At 37.3% G+C, this 26302-nt stretch overlaps 2 protein-coding genes across 2 annotated transcripts; both read right to left on the reverse strand.

The window, feature by feature from the left end:
- Positions 1–3177: 3177 nt before the first annotated feature.
- Positions 3178–5195, reverse strand: LOC113285936. Its single transcript, XM_026534671.1, has 3 exons — positions 4138–5195; positions 3950–4043; positions 3178–3847 (listed from the first exon to the last, which is right to left on the reverse strand). The coding sequence occupies exons 1-3, from the start codon at positions 4645–4647 to the stop codon at positions 3264–3266; spliced, it is 1188 nt and encodes a 395-aa protein (XP_026390456.1). The 5' UTR covers positions 4648–5195; the 3' UTR covers positions 3178–3263.
- A 1197-nt stretch (positions 5196–6392) lies between these two features.
- LOC113288502 (kinesin-like protein KIN-7N) lies at positions 6393–12786 on the reverse strand. Its single transcript, XM_026537552.1, has 18 exons — positions 12563–12786; positions 12376–12465; positions 11968–12086; positions 11755–11868; positions 11565–11646; positions 11410–11477; positions 11240–11314; positions 10928–11070; positions 10741–10843; positions 10582–10662; positions 10296–10364; positions 10163–10222; positions 9939–10094; positions 8968–9240; positions 8602–8688; positions 7966–8124; positions 7630–7866; positions 6393–7075 (listed from the first exon to the last, which is right to left on the reverse strand). The coding sequence occupies exons 1-18, from the start codon at positions 12717–12719 to the stop codon at positions 6677–6679; spliced, it is 2472 nt and encodes an 823-aa protein (XP_026393337.1). The 5' UTR covers positions 12720–12786; the 3' UTR covers positions 6393–6676.
- Positions 12787–26302: the final 13516 nt, after the last annotated feature.

The raw sequence follows: 26302 nt of genomic DNA on the forward strand, positions 1-26302 counted from the left end.
TGGCCGCGCCTAAACTATGCCAAAATCCTAGCTTGGCCACGCATAAACCATGACAGTCGCACTACATGTGCCAATGGCATGTCGTGCAACCTTGTTGCGCCAAGGCATGCCAACCGTGCCACATGTGCCAATGGCATGCCGTGTCAGCCGCATCTCCACGCCAAGGCATGCCAGCCGCAACGCATGTGCCAATGGCATGCCGTGCAACCTTTCCGCGCCAAGGCATGCCAACCGTGCCACATGTGCCAACGACATGCAGTGTCAGCCGTATCTCCACGCCAAGGCATGCCAACCATGTCGCATGTGCCAACGACATGCCGCGCCGGATCTCTGTGCCTAAAGCATACCAACCATGTCGGCGCTCCACGTGTGCCAATGGCATTCCAGCCACATCTCTGCGCCAAGGCATGCCAACCATGCCAGCCGCACCGCTGTGCCAAAGTCATGCGAGCCTTTCTCCATGCCGGCTTCCAAAACGAAGGGTTGCGACAATCAACAGCCACTATTCCATTTAAAATGCAGATCTTAGTCGTCCAAGGTCACCAGCTAACGCGTGGAGACCTTTGGCCCAACGCCAAGCCCTAATTTTGGCCGCGTCCAAACTATGCCAAAACCCTAGTTCTTGGTCGCGCCTAAACTATGCCAAAATCCAAGCTTGGCCACGCCTAACCATGTCAAAGCCATGCCGGCCATGCTTTCAGGCCGCTGGATACCAAACGAAGGGTTGCAATAATCAACGGCTACCTTTCCTCTCAAAATGCAAATCTCGACCGTCGAAGGTCACCACCGAGCCGGCAAGTCTCCCAAGCTCAACTTTCCAAATAGCAACAACATGCTACATGTTTTCCACGAAAACACTCGAGACATCAACACATGATACAAACTGGGGGATGCTCATTAGGGTATTGGTTTGGCGGTTTACAGTGTGCGGCGTACACTACGCCCGTTACAAGACAGTGTCATAAGAATGAGGCGGTTAGTAAATATCGAGAGTAATGGTGAAACGCTTTCCTTCATTATGGAACATCAATTCCAGGCGTTACCAGTTACCACCTCCTCCGATTTACTCATTTGTTTCCATTTCTTACGAGATCAGAGTAAGTTTCACTTCGACTTGTAAAAATGGGTTTAGGCCGGATTTGTACAGATTGATCTCTCGAATCTAAAGTACTCCCTTGAAGTACATTGTTTAGGGTTTGTACTCGTTTCTCACCCACAACACACGAAATTACCAAAACCAACCGAAACTGTTTTTACCCTCAAACAATTACGTTCAATGTTCTTCCATCCTGAATGAAAATTACGAACAATTACTGCTAATGCCTTTCCATAGAAATCTTTATGTCCTTCTTTCTGGACATGACCTGACAATGAAGGAAAATTCTCACCGTCTAGTGAGATATTAGATTCCTCATGTTTTGAAACTTCGTTATTAGGGTTTAGATATTCCCAAAACTTGTTCCAAACGCCACCCTGCTTGCCTGATGGAATGCAGATGAAACTTTTCTTAGAAGATGAAGGTGATATCTCATCGATTCTCAAGAAATATCCTGAGGAATTTTCCAACTAGTGAATCTGTATGACAGACTCATTGAATCTTTTAGACCAAAGTTTTCCCACTTCAAACTCCCCTTCATAAGCCATCATTAAAATTGAAGAAAACCATGGCAAAGCCAGTCTGAGAAGGTTTATCTTCGTGAAGCTCTTTTTGAAAAGAAGTCCAAAAGAAGGAAAAAGATTTAGATAGAAGAACCAAATGAGTGATCTGATTAACTTTCATGATAAATAAAAAATAAAAAATAAAAACATCGACGAAAAACCCTACTAATCAATAAATCTCGGCCCCAAGGGGAAGGATCATGGATCCGTCCTTGGACGGCGGAGAAGTTTAATTAGCACACTGTTGCACTGAAACAATCATCAAAGATTGTAACGAGCAAGAGGATGGGTTTTTGGAAGGAATCACAATTTTTTCTTAGGAGAGAGAAAGAGCCACGATGCAGAGATGAATACCTTATAAAGATTGTTCTCACGTGGTTAAATTATGGTTCATCAACATCTAAGATTTTCACTAGATCTTCTTCTGTTCTAAACTCAAAATCACTACACATCCTAACTCGGAGGTTAATTTGATAAAAGATAGAATAATTCACTCAGCCGATCCAACTGATTCTCCAACACGCACATGGTTGATAGTTTATAAAGAGGTAAACTACTTTTGAGGCTTTTCACAGAATCGGTAATATTGGTGAGCTTTGCTCATTTTTCATCCATATGTATTAGTTTGTTTAACATAATCGTTTTTCTTTACAAGAAAAAATAAAAATAAAAATTCAAACTAAAAGGGAAAATTTTTAGTCCGGTGGGAGGTCAATCTTTTTTCTTTTAGTCATAAGGGAGAAAAGTTGTTGGACTCGGAAGCAGAGTCTTTGGACTGTCAGGTGACCGTGATTCCACCGGATGAACGGACATTAATAGGTCTAAGAGTAGGAACATCATAATGATTGTGTGGGTTTATCCAGCGATCTATCTTTTATTCTGGTTTAATATCCAAGGCCTAGCACATATCCAGACAGACTACTGTGTAAGTTTTAATGATGGTCCAGTTAACACGTGCACACCTGAAAGTTACCCAAAATGATATCTCATTTGCATATGATTGCTCCCAACGACAATTATACCACCTATTTCTTTGGACCACTAATTGGTTCAACCAGTAGGTATTTCAGTCAGTGCAGCTATATCCTATAGCTAGTGAGCTATATATAGTCTATTGGTAGGTAGTTCAAATCTAACCAGCTCATCAACCACTATGACCAAGTCTTCCAAAATCCTTTTTGTTTTACTGGAAAATTGTAGTATTGAGATCCCAAATGAGTTGATTAAATTAACAAAACCAGCCTCTAAGCTAAGTCTTTTCCCATCTAAATTTTTGAAATTAAACTATTATTCTTTACTTAAAGTTGTCTCCTTAAAGAAACCCTTTACCCAAAAGATAACCGGAAAAAGAGAATGAATCTCTTTTTTCTTTTTAAAGCCAAAAGAGGAGAAATTAAAGAAAGGAAATAGTGAGATTCACTCCAGAGAAACAAATAATTTAGCACTTGGCAAAAGGTCTAGTTTCGACTATATAGATTAAAACTTGCGTATGTTATAACACTTTTCTTAAAACGGATGTAATATTTTGGAGGAAAAACAAAAATTAGTAAAAGTTTGTGAAAACATGCATGGATACACTTTTAAAATAGTTAAAAACATTATTACTATTTACTTAGTTCAAAATTTTGAATCAACTCAATTACAATTTCATTCTTAATATCTTCTAAAATCTCATCACCAATTTCAACACCAATACTCTCTCTAATTTGTGCTTGTGGTGTTTCCTTCCAATATTCTTCTTCTTCTTCTTCTCTTTTGGATAAATCTGACTTTACAAGTTGAGTTATATTTGTCAAGTTTCCTGCTTGTTTACCCCATAAACATATCTTTTCACTAATAATCTTCCCGATATCTTCACTTCCTAGTAACACCCTCTCATGACCACAGTGAACCCTGACACTGTCACTAGTACTCACAATTTTACCACCTTGGTTGGAGTAATTTTCAACTGTTTCTCTCACACAATCAAATAAAAGTTGTTTGGTTTGCTCTAGTACTCTTTTTGTCTTCAAACAGTTTGATGATGATGATGATGATGAACCCTGTTTCTCTGTCAATGTATGTACAAGTGATTCCCATAATGAAGCTGAAAATATTGATTCATCAGTAATGACTGATTTTTTCTCTTGGCGAATGAAATTTGATTTGATCTTCTTTTTACGACTTGTTGTTCTTGGACTTGGTTGAACTGAAACAGTGGTCATGTTAATTCCATATCAAAATGACGAAACTCGTCACAACCATAGAAATGAATTTAACAAAGTGAGTGCAAAAAATTCCTTTGGCATACCTTCATCAAAGAGTATTTCTTCAAGAACTGAAACAGGGCTATGCTGTTTAGTCTCATCCATGCATCCCCATTGATTTACTCTTCTTACAGGAATCTGTTAATCAAAGCTTGTCGAGCTCAAAACATAATTTACCAATGAAAAAAACAACCAAAAACTGAATTGTAAAGAGTAGAAGTTAATTTCTTACTTCATTTTGTGCTTGTTGTGTTAAATTGTGTTTGTAATTGTCAGCAGATGAGGTCAAGGCAGAAACAGAATTCACTTGGTACAACAATTCAGCTGACAATTCTTCGGTATCCGCCTCCGAGGATGATTCGAACAAAGTCATACTACTAGCCGATGAGAATCTATTATCCATATCCACATTACTTCTACTATTATAATTCACCGGTGCCGCTTTTCGGTTGTCATGATGATGATAAACAGAAGTAATCAGCTTGTTAAGTACAGATCTCAAGACCTTTGATGGATAGTGTTTGTTTTTCTTCTTTCTTCTTCTATTAGACAATTCATAATCAGACAACCTTTTCAAGTCTTTACTTGAATTCCCTCCTTTGGAATTGCCACTACTTGTCTTAGAATACCCTCTTTCAGAAAGGTACACATGAAGAACAAAAGGTTCTTGTTCTTCTTCAAGAAGTTCACTCAATCTTTTAACCTGGTTTGTCTTAGGCAACATAGAGGAGGAAGAAGCCATTAGAAGATGTACAAAATTCAAGAACTTGAAATGATGATGGTATTAGAAGTAGGGTTGATTAAGATAGTGGGGATAAGAAAGAAAGAAAAAGAGAGAAAGAGAGATAGAGAGAGGTGGATGAGGAGATAAATAGAGTAGAGCATGTCACCATTGAGTCCAGGCATATCACTCTTTAAAAAAAATGATAGAAGAAGAAGAAGACATTGCAGTAGTTAAGATTGTTTGGAGCTGTTTGGCAGGAAAGTTGGGGCATGTCTTTCCCCAATGGTCCAGTAGTCCTTGGGGGGGTTGTATTCTAGTGGGAAGAGGAGGGACCCTGCTACAGCAAAGTTGAGAAGATTGCAGAAGGCAAATTGAATGTCAAGATTGTTGCATATCATGTTATTTGTTTGGTTTTGGAGTGGTCAGCCCAAATGAGTTATATCTTTTTTTGTGTTTTTGTAAAATTCAATGGGTATGGGGCTGTGGCTGTGGCCCTTCCAGCAATCTTCCAAAATTTTCAAGCAGTTTTAGAGATCAATCATGATTCATTGACACGTAAAATTGTTCGGACGAGCGGAAACCGCTACTGATAACATTACTGTTGGTCATATTTTTAGTGTGTTTAACATTTTTTTGTATGGTCTGCCAGGATATGCAGAATGTATTCATGCCAGTAGGTCCGAATGTTGTTTGATTACTTGCTTTTCATTTTAAGTAAGGTAGTTGTGGGACGTGGTCCTCTAATTGACCAGTGTTAATGCTAATACTAGTATGCAGCATTCACTTTATTTCTCTGTTCCATTGTTTTATATATTGTGTGGTTGTAGTATTTGTGAAGCTACCCTACTCTGAATTTGGGGGATCCCATACTGCAACAAGTAGCAATAGTGATTTAATGGTATTGCAAGATGAATAATGGATGTAGCTAGTCACCGGTCACTACAACGTTTACCAGCAGGTCAGGGAAAAGATCAGGCTCGATGACCGGGAGAAGCAAAATGAAAGACTGACTAGCTGATGCAGATTTCACAAAATGGCCTGTAAATTTTATGCATAAAATTTGCGGCCAGACATAAAAAAAAATAAAAATGTGCAATGAATTTTTTAATTTTTGCCAGCGAGTTTGGTTCTGCTTGAGCTTTTTGTGAGAGTCAGCAGAAAAAGCCAGCAACTAATTTCCAACCTGCACCTAATTCAAATGTTGTTTATTAGCAAACCAAAATTCCTTAAAGTACAGATTCTCCAGACTGTTCAAAATCTAATAAGATATTTAGAGTTTACGTCTAATTAGATTTAGTAGTACTATTAGTCTGGAAAGAGATGATTAGTAAACATGAGCATGTTAGAAATACAAAAAAACTCCTTAAATCTGGGTATGATTAGTATGAAAGAATGTCTGTCACTCTGTATTGATTCTTCTAACTGGAATATGACTCCTTTGTTGTTGTCATTTATTCCTTCTCTAGTAAAAGTTTTCTTTATGTTTTTAGTCTTTCTGCTTTACAAAGACATAACGAACTGCGTCCAATTCTGTGCACACTCACATGACACGTCAATCTCGTTCGTTTGATGATTCTAATGAACCGGGAATTGACATATTTTATGCACAATAAGCTGTTCTAACGGCCTTTAGTTGAAGTGTGTTTAGCAGTTTATACATTCCAGGAAGCTTCAAACAGACTACATAGGTACATTGATCAGTGAAAACCAACTACAGCTTTTACTGAGGCAGTTAAAATATCTGTTTAAAGAAATGGGACAGCTTTTACTGGAATCCTATGACCATTGCAACAGGGAAGTGTACATCTAAACAAGAGGAGATGCATCCAAATCACAGTGGAGCTGACAGTCATAAATACATTAAAACAGCGTTGAATAACTGTATTCAAACATTGTAGGGTCTGAAGAGGATAATTACTCTTGATGCTGCAATACATAATCAACACAGAACAACAACCATACATAGAATCCTAAGTCTTACATTGCCAACAAGGAGATGGAAGCCATTTGATTCATTTTCAATGTCCAAGAGGTTTGAGTATTGAAATTAACTTGGGGCTCTTAAGTTCTCGATTCTAGACTTCAGCTCGTTGTTGAAAGATCTGAATGAGACCTGCCTATGAGAAAAGGCCTTACTGAACTGTGTGATCTCTTCTTCTAGTTTTTTTCTTCTCTGTGTTTCTGTGTTCAAATCCTTTGAAATTTTTTCGTATTGGTCATGAACAATATCAAGCTTCTTGTCAGATATTGTGAGTTTCTGGCACAGAGAAGTTTTTTCTTCTTTCAGAATGTTGCATTCTTTTTCCAAATTACAAAACCTTTCCTTGCAGTCCTCAAGAAGTTGGTGGTTGAGCTTGAATTTGCTTTCCAATATATGATAACTCTCCTTAATCGAATCAAGTTCGTTGCTTATTCCCTCTTTCCTTGCATCTTCCAAAGCCGATTCCTTCAGTACATACAATAAATGAAACTCAAAACATAATCTTGTCTACTTCTTAAAAAGCAAGTCACACAAAGGTAGTCTCAGTCTCCCTGACTATGCTATGGTTATGGGGTCTAGAGGCAGGCGAGAAGTAAGATGAAAAATTGACACCACAGATAACTGCAAGCGAAACCATTCTAAATATGCATAATAATAAACCACAAAGAAACCAAATAACAAAAATGTCTAAACAAAGTAGGAGCTTAATAATTTCAAACAACATATACATTGTTTTGTTCACAGTATGTATAGAACTGTTACATACAAATTTTCCCCGCTATAATAAGTATGAATTTTTTTTTCCTTAAATTCGACCTAGAACTCTAGTGTGATCATGGTAAGCTAAAGGTATGAAGAAAACTATGATATTATGCACCATCTTTTTACATATTTACTATTAGACAGTGACAGGTTTAAGCAAGTCTAGGAAGAAACAAGGTAAAAAGAAATCCTAATATGATAACGGCGACTACAACGATGAAATAATGGCATCTTGATAGTTGAGGCGAAGCAGCTACCTTTTGTTCGCTGGAGGTTATTGTCTGTGATGCAACCAAACTTGAGATTGTTTCATTTAACCTCTCAAAGATCACCTTGCCTTGTTCTTGAACCAGAGAATTCTCACTTATTGATACATTATGACCATCTGCAGCAATGAAGAACTGGGTCTCCAAACTTGAAAAAAGTTGGACACCAATCTCGCTTGTGGTAGAGAGCAATTTTGAAGTCAAAGATTTTTCATCGGCTACAAAACTCTATTTAGGTCGATGGTTAGTCAAACATGACAAGTTTTCCTTTTGACTAGCTCAAAAACAAAGAACTGAAATAACAAAAACAAAGTACACTATTCTTACCTGCATAACTGATAAAATATCCTTATAGATGTCTTTGCAATTTCCTACCGATTCACTCAGTTTTTTAGGAACGTCTCGAATTAGGAGTGATTCTTGTTGAAGCTCGGAAATCTCTTCCATTAGTCGATTGTTCAATAACAATTGGTTTGCATGACTTCTCTGCAAATTATCAGACAAATAATAGTGTTAAGCTAGGAAGAGATGTAAAACAGAAACCAGGAGTGAAACAAGAGAACAATTTTTTCTTTAAACAGAAACCAGGAGTAATAATTGGTTTACTTCTTTGTTACCCTTGCTATTACATCTTAAAAACATAAGGAAGAATGTCTAATCTATTTTTAGTCAAATGTGATAATGAAAGCCATATAAATAACAGACTGTATTGAAGTAACATTTGGTCACACAACAAGTCAGCTTATTCTAGGAGAACAGGTAATGGAAGTGAAAGTTCCTGTCACATGAATATTTGTATGCATCATCTTATCATCTGTAAATTATCTACAGGATCGGTTATTAACCTGGGGACAATCTCAAAAATGTTAAGGAATGCCGAAAGAACTCTTTAGCGGACATAATGAAATCCGTTAAAAGTTAAAGTCACAATACTTCAATGAAACGGAACATTATGCTACTAACCTCAAGTTCATTTTTTTCTCCAACTGCATTAGCCAATTGCCTCTTCAGATTTTCAATCTCTTCTTTGTAATGCTCGATAGACAAATCCTAATGATTATCAAATACAGCCAAGGTTAAATTATCACCAAGAAAATCATACAAAAAGGTCATATGTTGTCAGCCAATGTGTTCCAGTATCAACAACTAAATGGTCCAAGTTGTGCACATTGTTTTATAATATTCCTTTACCCCCAAAAACTAAAATGGTGTTTCAACTATAGTCTTTTTGCAAACGAAAGAAGCAACTTCCATATTAACAGGCATAGGAAAAAAAAAACTGTGCAGAGGAAGATAGGGAAAGAAAGGAGGAAACAAAATTAAACTCACAGGAGATTCTTCATTCAGTGTCAAGGATTGGACTGTCCTTGCAGGAGTAAACTGAAGGGCATCAAGGTCTACAGTGAAACCATTATTCATTTTCAACCACATGTCCTCATCTGCTACATCGCTAAAATTGTCCACCACAGGACTAAACTCAGCTGGCTGTGAATAATTTGATCTTTTTGCAACAAATCCATTAGGATCCGATTTTAAAGACGGTGTGTGAAAAGAATCTGAATCACGTGAATAATGTTTATCTGCACTTTCTTCCTTTAGATCCTGTATTATAGAACACCGTTCCAGGAAAAACATATTTAATTCTGAGTAAACAAACAGATTATTAAGCACGCTAAAGAACTAATGGAACTAGAAATGAATCAAATGACTGAAACCAAGGCATAATCTGCACTACATTAGGATTACCAAATACGGACCGTGACAGTACTAAAGCCCTTGATTGGATTATAAAACCATTTTCTCAAATCACTTATTAGTGTCTCTTTTGAAGCTCGAAGACTACACGACTAAGATAGCAAATGAACACAAGGATTTCTGCATACAAGTCATGGTGTAAACCACAATTTTTCAGCACATCAAGTATGTAAGTTGGCAGTTTCAAATACATTTGTTTTTACTTTTATTTAATTTAATAATTGGAGCTGCCACCTTCAAATCACTCACTACTATATTGCAATGATAAAAGTTACTGTGTTGAAATGGCTAGTCTGTGAATTTATAAAAGATGAATCTTTCACTGATTCTACTTTTTGCTAAAAAGGCCAGGTACTCTTCAGCAGCAACAAACTTGGCTTAATCCTTACAATGCTAATACAATACCAAGAAACCTAGGCTACTGTTATTACTTTCAGGATGCAGGACTAAAAGTGTGAGACGAGTGTGTATTAGCTAATAAATATGGGAACTGATGACACTAAAGGACTGAAAAGACTTTTGGAAGCCTAATGTTAGATTCATACCTGAGCTGATCTCTTGTCGTGATCTGAACTCGTAACAAGACTGTTGAAATCATCTAATTTCACCTGTTTCTCACTAATGCACCACCTTTCCCTTTCCTTGTGTGATTTCCTCTCTTCCTCTAGTTCCATTGCTAGCTTCTCGCGCTCTAGTTCATACTGACAAACAAAATGGAACTCAGACAACTAAAGTAGAAACTGCTGACAAACATAGAAGTAAAACCCACCTTAAGCATGTCATTCCGCAGTTTCAAAATCTCTTGCTCTAACACCTCTGACCGAGATCCCTATAAAAGAAACCTTGTCAGTTCATTAGCTTGGAAATTAACAATTGCCATCAAAAACAAGATGAGCCATCACCTGAAGCTTCTCACGAAGCTCCTCTATTTCTAGCTTTTGTCGCTTCAACAACGCTGCATCACTCAGGATCTGTGACAAAATTGACCATGAATTCACAGAAATAAAATAAGGAACACAACTAAGAATGGATGGCTAGGACCAAAAGATGGAGATGGAAATTAGTAATTCTGCTCCAGAAAAACCACAATGATCCCCAAAAGTAGACTATCACCAGAAAAACAAATGAGAACAAGGTATTCATGATGAGGAAAAGAAAAAACATTTTTCAGAAAGTACAAAGACAAACCTCGTTAACTTGGGCACAGTTAGTAATGCGTTTCGCTCTGCTAGCAAACTGGAGGGTTCCCTTTGATTCCTCCACGTGAACCTAAACATTAACCATATGGTCAGACCATATTTCTCTATGGGAATCAATAGAAAAAGTTGATAAAAAAGTTTAGTGTACCTCTTCTGGAGCTACTGTACAAATGATCGAAGTTTTTGCATTACCACCGAGAGCAGGCTGTAATATGCGAGTCAATTTACTATCACGATATGGAATATGTCCCCTGAATTACCAATTTCACACCTTTTAGCCAATTGACATTTTCAATAAGAAAAACAAGTCAACTGTTTACATAAGATCTAAGTACCTTTGCTTAGGGCCTTCACTCAATTTGTTGATTACATTTCCAAGAACCAATAAGCTCTTGTTAATGTGTTTTCCTTCCTTCAAACGTATTCCACCAGCTCCAGTTTTAACTATTCGTTCAGAACCAGCTAAATCAACCAGGTTCTGTCCACATGACAAACAACAAGAATTGAGGGCCACAATAACCATCTTAAGATAATAAGCAGGATAAAACATTTGAAATATAAGTTACCAACCAGAACATATACAATTAATTCTCTCATAAAACTTAAGCGATTCAGACGTAACATAATTTCTGAAACAACTAACATACCAAGACAGAGACGCGGATGGCATCCAAATTAGAAATTTCACCAGAATTAGCATTCTTTCCCTTGCTTTCAATAACCTAATTCACATACACAGCAATACTTAGCTTACTTCAAAACGCCAACATTACAAGAAATGAAACTATCTATTGTCAAACTTTATACCGGACCATACCATCCTGAATATAGTGTGAGATCTGCTACTTCTAGCATTCATGTTTGTCTCTCCAAAGTGCCGATTAACTACAATCAAAATATCCCCCATTAGTGATGTGTATACAAACTAATAAGCAGTTAACTAAACCTGGTTATACCATAAAGAGCTCAAACCTTCTCCAGATTCCAGGAGTTTAAGCACTTGTTCAGCGCTATTCACAATTTCTTCACGTAGTCCAGCAACAAAGACTCCACGCTAGGTAACCAAAAACAAATCCAATTCAGAAAAAAGAAACCAATGACAAACAACACCAGTGCAACCCATATAGAACTGAAATTCATATTTTTATAAGCTATATCTCACATCCAAGCTCTCATGGATTTGAAGTTTCTGATTGTCTGGCGCGAAAAGATCATTAATCTCTTCATTGTATATTTCCATATAGGAAACACGAATCAAAAATTCCCGACTTGTCGCCTGAATAATCAGATACTAATAATTAGTAAAACCAAAACTACAAACATACAAATGACCACAAATAAACCAGATTTGATGAAAGTAGAAAAAAAACTTCACCACTTCAATATTTTGAAAAACATCTTTAACAGCAAGACTAATGATTCCAGGATCATTCTCAGAACCATTCATGGTATATGTCTTTCCACTGCTTGTCTGCCCATATGCAAATGCAGTTCCTGCAAACAACATCACACAGACAAACATCACATATTCAAATCTTCTAATTTCCACCCAAAATCCCCCCTTTTTCTTCTTGAACATACCAAAAATCTCTTCTTTTCTCTTTCATCAAATTATAACCCAAACCCTGGACACACATTCCTACCAAAATGAAGAATTTACACTAGGCACAAATTCCTACCAAGATGAAGAAAACCCTAGACACAAATTCCTACCAAAATGAAGAATTTATACCATTAAAAGAACCCATACAAGAGAAATTTGTTCAAGAAGAATCTGATTTACCATTGAATCCCTCAACTGCTGCTAGAATGATATCTTTAGTGAGAAGCTCATAAACCCCAGAATTGGTACTATTTTGATCAAACACATGATCTGCAAATCACAAATCAAAAAAATTCAAACCCATCTAACTACAAACTCAAGAAATAAAAAATGAACGAAATTTCTAAGGAGAGTCCGTGAGAGATACCGAAGGCGTAAGAGGCGCCAGGTACAGGGGTGCCAAGAGGTTTATGGAGTGAAATACGGTTACTTTCAACGTTCCAGTGGTTTCCATTAGAGGTGTTGTTGTCCTGTGTAGTTGATGTTGGTGGTCTAACCCTAACTGCGACACAAATCTTCTCCATTTCCTTCGTTTCTGTGTGAGAGAGAGAGAGAGAGATTCAATTTTTGTTCAGTTTGAAAAAGAGGGCTTTTTATTTTTATTTTATTTTCTTCCGCTTTACATTTGAGATTTGAATTTTTGAATGTTGAGAGAGAGAGAGAGAGTGATGTTTCCGCCCTGAATTTTCCTTTTTCCACCCTAACTCTGTCGTTTCTCTATATCCGACTGGTATTTCCGCCCTAAAATGTTTTAGCGTTAAAAATAAAAAATAATAAAAATGAAGGGCGTAGACACACCGAATTTATTCCCCGAAAGGTGATGAGTGCCAAATATTGTATATATCTATCCCTTTTTGTTGGCATTTTAACTCATCTTTTGTGCATTAATTCTACATATTATCCCATATTCTGTATTTTCAGTGTTTTCAAGAATAAATATTTTTATTAATTAATTTTGTATTTTTAGGTAATAAATAAAGTTCGGATGAGTCGCGGAGCGAAAAGAGCAGAAAAGTAGTGAAAAGCCGGGAGAAATTACGCAAGGAAGCCGCGAAGAATGGTGCGCACAACCTCATTTTCTACACACAAAAGCGCCTCCGTTCTCAGCCGTCAGATCAGTTCCCAGAAGCATCCGATGGTCGCTCCTTCATAGAGCATCAAAATCTGAAGTCTCTGCCAAGCACCACAGCGCTGAAATTTCAAGCCTTCAGATTAGATGGTAGTTGAATCCAACGGTCGCTCTCTTGCTGTGCATCGAAGTTTGATATCTCCGCCTAACACTACAACACCTAACTCCATCTGGCGTCGTTGATTTTGTTGTATTATATAATCCGCGGTCGCTACAAACTTCACTTCATCTCACCGTCCGATTGATCTTTCATCTCCCTATCCCACGGCTCAGCGTCGCAGATCATCAAACTAGATACACTCGCCTCACACCCTAGCGACCGAGCACCTACACCTCAAACAAACGCACCCTTCCCTTCTCCATCGAACCATCTCCTCCATCACCCCCTCTGCAGAACCGCCATGCCCCGTACCACCACCATGTCCATCTCCATCACCACCACCTCACCCCAAATCACTCCACTAATTTCTCCCCAACTCTATTCTACCTAAACCCATCACGTACCATCTCTTTAATCATCATTTACAACCTCAATTTCTCATCTCTCTGCCTGAAACCCTAGGTGAGAAATTGGTGATATAAATGATGATTAAAGCATCAATTGGAGCTCGAGAGGAACGAGAAGAAGCAGGAGAAGAGTGGGTCGACGAGATGGAGCGAGTATCTCATCAACAGTAGGTAAATCAATTTCACCAAACCCTAGTTCTACTGTTTTGGGTGAAAATTGGGGGAAAGCCCTAATGATGTAATTGACTATAAATTGGGACTATGGGTTGTGTTAGAAGACATGTTGGGATTAGCCCACATCCAGGACTTTCATGTCCTGTTAGTTTCATTTTAATTTCAATTGTTCCTGCACTTTTAATTGCTCCTGTTAGTTGCATTGTTAATTTTAATTGCACTTGTTCTTGTTCTTGGGTTAGTTCAATGTGTGATATTCTTGTTAGTTTACTGTTGTTAGTTCACTGTTAGTTCACCATGTTAGTTCATTGTTAATTGGTTATGTTAGTTCACTGTTAAATTGCTCACTGTTAGTTTAAATGCTCCTGTTAAGTTTGTAAAATTTGTTAATGTTCCTGTTGTGTTTAATGTATTGTTACATTTGAAGGAATGCTAGGCTAGGTATCTGTGAAGCAATGTGCTGATTGTGCAATGGCAAGAAATCAGTGCTCATAGCAAGCTGATTTTCTTGCCATTCTTGTTGTATGCTTAGGTTGCACTTTGATTGAGTATTGGGAGAAGCTAGTGCTTATAGCAAGCTAGCTTTCAACCCATTCTATAGGAATGCCTGTATTCTGCCTAGTATTGCTTCTATTCATGTCAGTTTCACCTCATCTTTGCCCTTGGCCTCAGGCCTTGGTTCAATTTTGTGTTGCCTTTGTGTCATTTCATTTTGCTTTCATTTTGTTTTGTTGCTGTTTTGCTTTGTTCCATTGTTCTGGTTCTGTATTGATTTTGTTTTGTTTTTGCCTTGCTGTTTCTTCCCTGCCCTGCAACTCTGTTGCTTCTCCTGTTTGCATTGTCTTTACTGCTTCAGCAGCTGCAGCTGTTACTGCAACTCTGTTGCTGCTGCACTACTGTGCATTTTCCATTGCTTGCCCCTGCAGCACTTGTGCTGTATTGCTCTTGTGCACTGCTTGTGCTTCACTGCTGTTTCCCCTGCTGTAGCTCTGTTGCACTGCATTGCTGTGCATTTTCTGTGCTGCTGCCACTTCTCCTGGTGTGCTGCTACTGGTGCCTGCTGCACTGCTACTTGCCTCTCTGCAGCTGCTGCTGCCAATCATCTTTCTCTGAGCTCTTGCACTTCTGCTGCTGTGCATTGCCTCCCTTCCACTGCTGCTGCCTTCCATGGCCAAGCCAAAGACTGCTGCTTCAACTGAGCCCAAAAGCTCAGTTCACTCTCAATCCTTTGAATTCCATAGTAAGCCCAAAGCCTAACTCAGTAACCAAGCCCAGAGCATAACTTGGGCTCATCAGCAGACCAAAATCAAAGCCCAGTTGTTTAAGACCAAAGCCCAAACTCATTAAGGCCCAATCCAACTTAACTGTGGGCTTAATCAAAAGCCTAAGTTTAAGGCCAAAGCCCATTTGCACTTCAAAGACAAACTGAGCCCATGCTCAGTTCATTTTAACAAGCCCATTAGCACTTTAAGCCCAACACTTCCAAAGGGCTTCTAAGCCCAAAGCAAATTTAGGAACCCAATTAGCTAAGACACATTTCCGAAACACACCCGATCTCTGTGGATCGACCCGTACTTGCACGAGCTACAACTGACGACCGTGCACTTGCGGTTATAATTTGTAGGACCTTTTAGATGCCTACCAAGTTTTTGGCGCCGTTGCCGGGGATTGGTGCTGTGTTTTATCTGTGTTTTATTAGCTATTTTGTATTTCACTGCATAGCATTTGCATCTGCATCTGCTTCATTTCATTTGCTGTTGGACCTGCTGATTCTGAACCTGTTTTTCCTCTGCTGGGACGCCACCAAGGAAAAGAACCAAAACCCAACTGGGTTTTTGCAACAATATCAGAGCAGCTGGGCTGTGCTAGAAAGGTAAGCCTAAACCCATTCATTGAGAGAACCCAACCTGTGGGCTTCCAAATTTTTAATTGTGGGCTTGTAATAATTAACCCAATTTTTTGGGCTTTTTATTCCTCTATTTGGGTTTGTAATAATTTATTTGTGGGCTTGTTTGTTTAATTTGTGGGCTTGTATTTATTGTGTGGGCTTGTTAATTGGATGATAATTTGGACTCTGGGTTTAAACCCAGCTGAGCTTATAACTATTATGGACTTGTGAGTGGACCTCGAAACCAAAAGTTTTAAAACAAACGTCGGCCTTAACCAACGGGCCAAATTAAACTTTCAAAATTAAAACTTGGTTTCGTAGGCCGCAGCCTTCATCCATTCCATTAGAGGCTTGCACAGGGGGCTGCTCCCATTTCAAAAACCAAATTAGTAAAAAAAAAAAAAAAAAAAAAAAAAAAAAAAAAAAAAAAAAAAAAAAAAAAAAATTCTTTTGCTCCCCATTTTAAACCAAATTTTCAAATGTCTCCCACCAAAACCAAAATTTTCCCAAAAATCCAAACCCTTTAAAAACCAAATTTTGGGCTTTGTAACATAGTTACTTAGCTTTGAGCCAATCATGTCTGGATTTTGGTCTGCTCCTGGAGATGGAAATAAAACTCTTAGGAACTTGCTTATGGACAAACTTCACGTTATGAACCTTCCACGGACCATGATGTCAATAGTCATAGGAATTATTATGGACATTTTCAAAGTCCCGAGCCGCAATACATGAACCCTAATGACTATTCATACATGCATCATTCATCGCAACGTGAAAATGAACATTTTGCTAGTGCCTCACTCACCCAATCATCACTTATGGATCAATTAGAAGCTCGAATCGCAGCTTTAGAAATGCAATCACATGAGGAATCTGTCACATCTAATTTTCTTAGGCAACCTGAAATCTATGCATGTCCCGCATGTGGTAGTTTAGACCACCCTGTTGAGCATTGTCATATTTTGCATAATTTTAGGCCATCAAGAGAAAATCCAATGTATGAAATGCCCATGAATTGTGAGAATGGTAGTCATTGGGACCATAATCAATCCTTTGAGGGTTGCGATCAATATTTTGTAGACCCTAATGACCATGCATACATGTACCATTCACCACAATTTGAACATGAAGAATTTTGTACTCCCATGAATTTAGACTCCACCACAGAAGCTTTAAGACTCTGTAAGCAGACTATGATAGATCTACAGCACGAATTCATGCCATTTAGATCAGATTTTGCTTCCAGACAAAAGGAGGAAATTCATGAGGAAATGTATGTTGTCCCTAATGAAGTGTCTAGTCCCATTCATGTAAATAATGTTGAATATGAACCTAATTTAGAGGAACATGAATCGACTAATGACACCACCACTGTTAATGAGGACCAATATGCATGCTACCATGATGATGATTATGATGATTATGATGATATGTTAGAAGAACATGAAAATATTGTGGAACCTGTTGGTTCAATAACATATGGCTTCTCGCCCTCGACCTTCATGAATGTTGTTCTTTCTAATACTCATTGTAATTCATATGATTTTGATATTGACATGGGATTCGTACAATTATTCTGTGAAGATGAGCATGACATAGGAATAGTTGAATCTTCTGTAGACACTAATATGCATGAAAATCTATTTGATGTGTGATTCTCTACCTAGGTCACATTGTGATATTTCTCCTGATTTGCCGATGCATGAGAATAAATTTGTTGATGATGTTGATGATTCTGAGTGTGAACTTGCTAATTGATTGATGATTGTGAGCATGATGTGACATGTGTAGATGATTTAGGAGATTTTGATTTGATTGATAATGATATGCCTATTCTCCTACATGAGTCACAATCTGTTGGCCTTCCACCCAACCTAGATTTGGTTTGTACCAATTTGTAAAACCAATTTTTCTGAAAATTCCTAATCTAGGATTGGAACTGTGTGCTTCCCAAGTCCTCTTGGACTATTTTGCTTCAAATATAACATTTGAGCCACAGTTGGAAATTGCATGTTTGCCCGTCCCTAGCACAGTTCATTTCGAGCTAGACCTTTTGCATGATGAACCCCCAAAACTGCGCGATTTTGTTTTCAAAACTATATCTTCTGTAAAATCCAGGTTTGGGGGTAGCTCATTTTGTTTCACAGTTTCACGCGTTTCTTTCTTTATTATTGTGTGAAGCTGTTGAAATGTCTACACTTTGTCTTTTGGGTTGATCCTCAACTCTTTAGATTGTTAGTGTATGGTGAATTTTTTGTATATAATCCAGTAGATAAAATTCTTAAAAAACCCTTTTGTTCCTTTTGTATATATTTTGCTAATCCAATATGATCTCGGCTGAAATATGTTGGATTTTTGCCTTGAATAACGGAGTTTTAATTCTGCTTTCGCCGAAATCGGGTATCTCTCTCCTTTTACTCTACTCAGCATGTCCTTTCCATATGTTGCATTTTAATTCTTTCCATATTTTGAAACATTGAGGACAATGTTTAGTTTAGGTTTGGGGGTATAGAGTAGATACCACGATAATATGCTATAATTGAAAACAAAACTCCTTCTTCTTTTTGAAAAAATTGAAAAATTCCAAAAAAAAAAATTAAAAATCAAAATTCAAAAAAAAAAATTAAAAATGAAAAATCATAAAAATGGAGCTCATTTACCTTGAAATGTTGACTCTTGTGCAAATATGTATTTTTATTAGGAGTCTTAGTCTAGATATTTAGGCACCCTGATTCTAGCACAATTCACATAGTGATAAGAAATTTGCACGCGCACGATCTACCAATACATGTATGGCCTCGATCTTCAAGGTGTTGGATAGGAAGTTACGATTGCCAATCACTTTAGAATACTGAACGAAACTTGACTAGCTTGTTCTTTGGTTGGTTGGGATAGAAGGTGGAGGTTACATTAAGAAAGACAACCATCGAATTTAACTGGGTGCATCAAAAAGGGCTACCTCTTGCAAAGTGTCATGTAATCTTTTGTTTCTTTTGTTATGTATCAAAAGTGTTTCCTTCTTTGAAAAAAAAAAAAAAAAAAAAAAAAAAAAAAATCGATGTATATATTCAGAAAAAAAAAAAAAGAGAAAAAAATATCAGAAAAAAAAAAATAAAAAAAAAAAAATCAGTATTTATCAATTCCATCTCTCTTGTTCCAAAAATAAAAGAGAATAGTCAATGTAAATAAGAGTCATGTAAAGAGTTATTTTGTTTCGTTGTAATAAGCAAGGAGGGTGTATGCCATTGATGTACAACGCGAGTAATTGTGAAATACCTCCAACTCATTCACAATTCTCGTAAAGTCCGGACAGCTAGCTAGATTTCGACCTCAGTTCTTAGCCTGAGAAACTATCTCTTGGTGATTAGTAGTCATGACTTCAGATCTTTCTTTACACATGTGTAGATACACTTTACACTCTTATCACATGTCTTTTTTTGTTATCAGTGCTAGGATTGTGCCTTAATAGCTAGTTGACATCTCCATTTTGCTGTGAGCTTAAACTGTTTTGCACATGTCACATTTGATGGAATCTGAGCTTATATTTTGTCCTTAGGTTTTGTAGGCACACCTCTGGTAAACCTTCACGAGACTTCAACTCGTCCACTAGGGACACTTAGTGGTTTAAAAGGCTTAGTGCATACGCTAAATGCATTCGAGAGACCAGCGACAGTGGTATAGTTAGGATTTCCTTAGTTTTGTTTTACTTGAGGACAAGTAAAATTCAGGTTTGGGGGTATTTGATGAGTGCCAAATATTGTATATATTATCCCTTTTTGTTGGCATTTTAACTCATCTTTTGTGCATTAATTCTACATTTATCCCATATTCTGTATTTTCATTGTTTTCAAGAATAAATATTTTTATTAATTAATTTTGTATTTTTAGGTAATAAATAAAGTTCGGATGAGTCGCGGAGCGAAAAGAGCAGAAAAGTAGTGAAAAGCCGGGAGAAATTACGCAAGGAAGCCGCGAAGAATGGTGCGCACAACCTCATTTTCTACACACAAAAGCGCCTCCGTTCTCAGCCGTCAGATCAGTTCCCAGAAGCATCCGATGGTCGCTCCTTCATAGAGCATCAAAATCTGAAGTCTCTGCCAAGCACCACAGCGCTGAAATTTCAAGCCTTCAGATTAGATGGTAGTTGAATCCAACGGTCGCTCTCTTTCTGTGCATCGAAGTTTGATATCTCCGCCTAACACTACAACACCTAACTCCATCTGGCGTCGTTGATTTTGTTGTATTATATAATCCAGCGGTCGCTAAAACTTCACTTCATCTCACCGTCCGATTGATCTTTCATCTCCCTATCCCACGGCTCAGCGTCGCAGATCATCAAACTAGATACACTCGCCTCACACCCTAGCGACCGAGCACCTACACCTCAAACAAACGCACCCTTCCCTTCTCCATCGAACCATCTCCTCCATCACCCCCTCTGCAGAACCGCCATGCCCCGTACCACCACCATGTCCATCTCCATCACCACCACCTCACCCCAAATCACTCCACTAATTTCTCCCCAACTCTATTCTACCTAAACCCATCACGTACCATCTCTTTAATCATCATTTACAACCTCAATTTCTCATCTCTCTGCCTGAAACCCTAGGTGAGAAATTGGTGATATAAATGATGATTAAAGCATCAATTGGAGCTCGAGAGGAACGAGAGAAGCAGGAGAAGAGTGGGTCGACGAGATGGAGCGAGTATCTCATCAACAGTAGGTAAATCAATTTCACCAAACCCTAGTTCTACTGTTTTGGGTGAAAATTGGGGGAAAGCCCTAATGATGTAATTGACTATAAATTGGGACTATGGGTTGTGTTAGAAGACATGTTGGGATTAGCCCACATCCAGGACTTTCATGTCCTGTTAGTTTCATTTTAATTTCAATTGTTCCTGCACTTTTAATTGCTCCTGTTAGTTGCATTGTTAATTTTAATTGCACTTGTTCTTGTTCTTGGGTTAGTTCAATGTGTGATATTCTTGTTAGTTTACTGTTGTTAGTTCACTGTTAGTTCACCATGTTAGTTCATTGTTAATTGGTTATGTTAGTTCACTGTTAAATTGCTCACTGTTAGTTTAAATGCTCCTGTTAAGTTTGTAAAATTTGTTAATGTTCCTGTTGTGTTGTTTAATGTATTCATTTGATGGAATACTAGGCTAGATATCTTAAAAGCTTTGTGCTAATTGTGCAATGGCAAGAAATCAGTGCTCATAGCAAGCTGATTTTCTTGCCATTCTTGTTGTATGCTTAGGTTGCACTTTGATTGAGTATTGGGAGAAGCTAGTGCTTATAGCAAGCTAGCTTTCAACCCATTCTATAGGAATGCCTGTATTCTGCCTAGTATTGCTTCTATTCATGTCAGTTTCACCTCATCTTTGCCCTTGGCCTCAGGCCTTGGTTCAATTTTGTGTTGCCTTTGTGTCATTTCATTTTGCTTTCATTTTGTTTTGTTGCTGTTTTGCTTTGTTCCATTGTTCTGGTTCTGTATTGATTTTGTTTTGTTTTTGCCTTGCTGTTTCTTCCCTGCCCTGCAACTCTGTTGCTTCTCCTGTTTGCATTGTCTTTACTGCTTCAGCAGCTGCAGCTGTTACTGCAACTCTGTTGCTGCTGCACTACTGTGCATTTTCCATTGCTTGCCCCTGCAGCACTTGTGCTGTATTGCTCTTGTGCACTGCTTGTGCTTCACTGCTGTTTCCCCTGCTGTAGCTCTGTTGCACTGCATTGCTGTGCATTTTCTGTGCTGCTGCCACTTCTCCTGGTGTGCTGCTACTGGTGCCTGCTGCACTGCTACTTGCCTCTCTGCAGCTGCTGCTGCCAATCATCTTTCTCTGAGCTCTTGCACTTCTGCTGCTGTGCATTGCCTCCCTTCCACTGCTGCTGCCTTCCATGGCCAAGCCAAAGACTGCTGCTTCAACTGAGCCCAAAAGCTCAGTTCACTCTCAATCCTTTGAATTCCATAGTAAGCCCAAAGCCTAACTCAGTAACCAAGCCCAGAGCATAACTTGGGCTCATCAGCAGACCAAAATCAAAGCCCAGTTGTTTAAGACCAAAGCCCAAACTCATTAAGGCCCAATCCAACTTAACTGTGGGCTTAATCAAAAGCCTAAGTTTAAGGCCAAAGCCCATTTGCACTTCAAAGACAAACTGAGCCCATGCTCAGTTCATTTTAACAAGCCCATTAGCACTTTAAGCCCAACACTTCCAAAGGGCTTCTAAGCCCAAAGCAAATTTAGGAACCCAATTAGCTAAGACACATTTCCGAAACACACCCGATCTCTGTGGATCGACCCGTACTTGCACATTTGCCACTTTCGACACCGTGCACTTGCGGTTATAATTTGTAGGACCTTTTAGAAACCTACCAAAAGGTAACCGAATGGTCCCCCTTAAACTCTTTATCATTGGGATGGGTGCACGTATAACGAGTCCATTTCTATTGGTTTTTGTCAGCATGTTTTTCAGGTCTGATGTACACCCAGCATTTCCTGTATAAGATTTTTTGTGTTAAACCACCACCAAACCAATGTACTCAATGTCAGATTTCGGTGAAATGTCAGTGAAGATATCAGCATCTCGGGTAAACACCGAAACCAATATTATCGACGGTATCTCGTCCATCTCGGCCGAGATTAATTATACTGTACCAAACCCTTGTTTTAGTCAAGGGATGATTATAATTTCATTTGGTCATGGATTAATTTAACCCTGATTCGTCTTTAGTCCGAAGGAGTGGAGTCGTTTTTCCGGGAGTACAATTTCATTCTCATATTTGATAGCTACTTGAAAGCCAATGGATACTAGAGCTATTACAGCGATATCTACTAAAGCATAAACTATGAGTCTTTTTTTTCCTGCGAGTATAACATGATGAGCCTAAGTTACGGCATCTCTGGGTGAAAGGAGAATATCGACATTAAGAAAAGGGATTTCCCAGGGATCTAAAACAAGAATCCCTTTCAAGGGCCAGAAAGATCCGATCTCTACCGCAGATGACAAAGACGAACGAGAGGGCACCAGAAGAAAGAGGGGAGAAAAAAACTTATGATATTATGAAAGGTATAAAATCATAACGAAGTCTGTCTTGTACGATTTTACTTGGATTCTACCAGATGCTAAAGAGATCATGTTATGTTGTAATGAGACTGTTATTGATAATCCACAAGGCCTTGATCGCAAGGTGTTGGGTGTTGTGAGTTTGGGACTAAGGTCACCACAAATTTACCTTGCAGAGCTTTAATTATCATGTTGTTGTTGGCTTGGCATGGGAAGTGCAATGGGTTTTTCCTCAAAATAAGAGAGTTCAAAATCCATCAGAGGTTGTGGATTTACGATCTCCCTCTTCAGGGTATATGAATCTTGGGAACAGAATTTCTTTCCCGCCATTTAAGCACACCGATAGTGTCTCATGTTTTCTGACGTCTAGATTTTTTTAAAACAAAAAATTATCCAGTTACCCTAATTCTCAGTATCTCACATGTGTGGTTGAAAAATTAACACAAAGTACACCTGATATTGACCGGAGAAAAGAGAGAGAAAAACATCATAAATCAGGATAAACACATATGCCAGTACATAATTGGTTAAATAATTTTTGGACTTGAATTCCTACGTCTAGAAGATAACCAGAGTTAATTACTCTTTTAATAACCAAGAATTCAAAATTTATGGTCCTATTATCTGAGTCTAAATTCGTGCACTCCCTAAAAATCGGGGTACACGTTACGGCTCATCTTATTGATGTAAATCACTTGTAGTTGGTTTTTAAAAACCACTCTGAAAACCATGTTTCCATTTTATTTTCGTATCTTTTTATATTAAAATATAGAAAGAAATTAAAGACGGTCACTATTTTATATCTCCATTAGCACCATGGTGTATTACTTCTCCAATCTCTTTTCCATTGACACTATCGAAGAGAAGCTTACTCAATCATTTATTCTCCTTTACATCCTAGACACTGTCAATGAGAATTATTAGTTAACCTCTCCACCTTTGAACACGGTGTCACATAGAGTTTATGATTTTCATGGTGATGTTGATTGAGATTAATAATGCATTATTGTTTGTGATCTTATTTCAATATGTACCAAAAGATTAACAGCATCTCAAATCATAAAATTATCCAAAATCACGAAACTAAGAACTTTAGGGTTAACTTTTAACAAGTTAAGAACTTCTTAATCCCCATTGAATATTTAAGTTCATGATCGAATTTGGAATCATGAATTATGAAGAACTCAATTTTCTTCGCTGCCGCTAGAGGTTCAGAGCTTTAACTACAAAAAGAAAAAAAAATAAAATAATCAAATACCAAAAACAGAGAGAAGCCGTGTACAATTCAAAATATTTTCTTCTTTAATTTTATTTGGAACATGAAGTTTACAGATGCTAATGGAGAAACAAACTGTTATTGGAGATTTAAAATACTGTGCGTTGTTTTTAATTTTTTATGTTCTCGATGTAAATTGAAAAAACTAAGAAAAGTCAACATGGCATTTGAAAACCATTCTTAGACAATTTAAATCAATCAGGCGAGCCGTAATGTAAACCCCGGTTTTTAAGGTGCACAAATTTGGACTCTTATTATCTTTTCTGGGCACTCTGCACAAACTAAAATTATAATAGTCTTAAATTACCTATATGCCCCTCGTCTATTTATTATAATCAATAAATAAGAAAATTTTGTGGATCCCTGATTATTCTTCCTCTGATCTTTAATTGACTTCAATTTCGCGATTTGATAATTGTATCAATCAATTCATCCACTTAGCCACTGATTATTCCTAATACTAAAATCGACAGTATGTACATGCCCTAAAACCATTTCTAAACAAAGAGAGAGAAAACCCAAACAAGTAATAATTAAGAAAGAGAAACAACAACAGGTTTCTTCAATCATATCTCGATCAACTCCTTAACTATCTCTTCTACATAATTTCGTAACTTTTCTTCATTTATTTTGTTATCTCATCGATATGTTTTAGATCTTGGGATGGGCCCACAAAATTCTTCTCTGAACTGATTTGTATATCTCAGATTTTGAGAGAGAATCTTATGAATGGAAAATGTTGCCTTATAATGCAGATTCTTGTTGTGATAAGTTAAACTTTAAGATATAAGGGTAAAAAATTTTGGAAGGTAAATATATGATATTAAATTGGATTGTATTTGTATTTAGTTTATTACAGTATATAATTTGGAATTAGTTAATAAACTAAAAAATAAATAAATACACTTAGTTTAATATATGATATTAAATTGGATTTGTATTTGTGTTCATGTGCTTGGCTAATCGTTATTGTTGCTTAGTTAACTTGTTTTCCTTACTGCTTGTAAAATGTAATTCTCTTATTTGTTTGTTTTTTTAGTTTCATCTCTGGATACAAAGTTTGGTAAAATGAATATGTACATCAGTAAATTTAAATTTAAACATCGTAAATCTTTAGTAGTAAGAAATATGTTCTAAACTGTTTCATCAACTCAATAACAAATGTAATCATCACATATCTTTTCTTTGAACAACATATATGTCGCACACTTGAACATCAGATCATCACTGAACTCTCCCACATATACTTTAGTATTCCACTTTTTGTGGAGAAAGATTTAGTACCTCATTGGTATTGATCCACGACATACAAGAAGAATCAGTAGACTTATAGAAACATTCCGAACAAATTAATATATGGATTATATTCTCTTTAATTTGTAATAACTTACTTCCCTTTTTCAGTAAGATATAAATATGGTAGCATTAGAAGAGTTAGCTATTGTTAACTAATAAAGACAGGTATTGTTCATGTATTGGCAGGCACAAAGGGCACATAGGAGTTTCGGCACAGACGATCTGGACCCTTGAAAAATATAATCAACAAATCACTTTAGATGAACCATTTTTTTTTTTTTTTTTTGCTCATTACTAATGAAATATCTCCGAACAAAATCCTGATCGCCAAGTACATATGATTGATATGTATTATTTTGCGATCACATGTCAATCACAATAAATCAAAAAATCATCTTATAAATTAAATTAAAATGTTTATCGTATTCCTTTTGAAACATTAACCGTTTCTCATTTTGTTTTAATACATACATCAACTTGTTATTATCTGTGGTTAGAACATATTTTTATTTATTTATGTTACTTATCTGGCACATTACTGTATAATGTCGCGCACAATGTAACATTGTCAGTTATCTTTGCTAATTGTCTGGCATTTTTCTGAGTTGTGAAGTGAAGTGTTCAAATGATAAAAAAAACAAAGAATGAACCATGACGTGAATGAGAAAGTATACAAGATTTTTTGCGAACCAAACTATAAAGGTGGACACCAATTAAGGGTTGAAGTAACCATTCAACTCCATTTTAGGGTTTGTATTTTTTTCTTTTACTTTG

The sequence above is a fragment of the Papaver somniferum genome, chromosome 6 (genome assembly GCF_003573695.1).
Source record: "Papaver somniferum cultivar HN1 chromosome 6, ASM357369v1, whole genome shotgun sequence".
In the NCBI taxonomy this organism is placed as follows: Eukaryota; Viridiplantae; Streptophyta; class Magnoliopsida; order Ranunculales; family Papaveraceae; genus Papaver; species Papaver somniferum.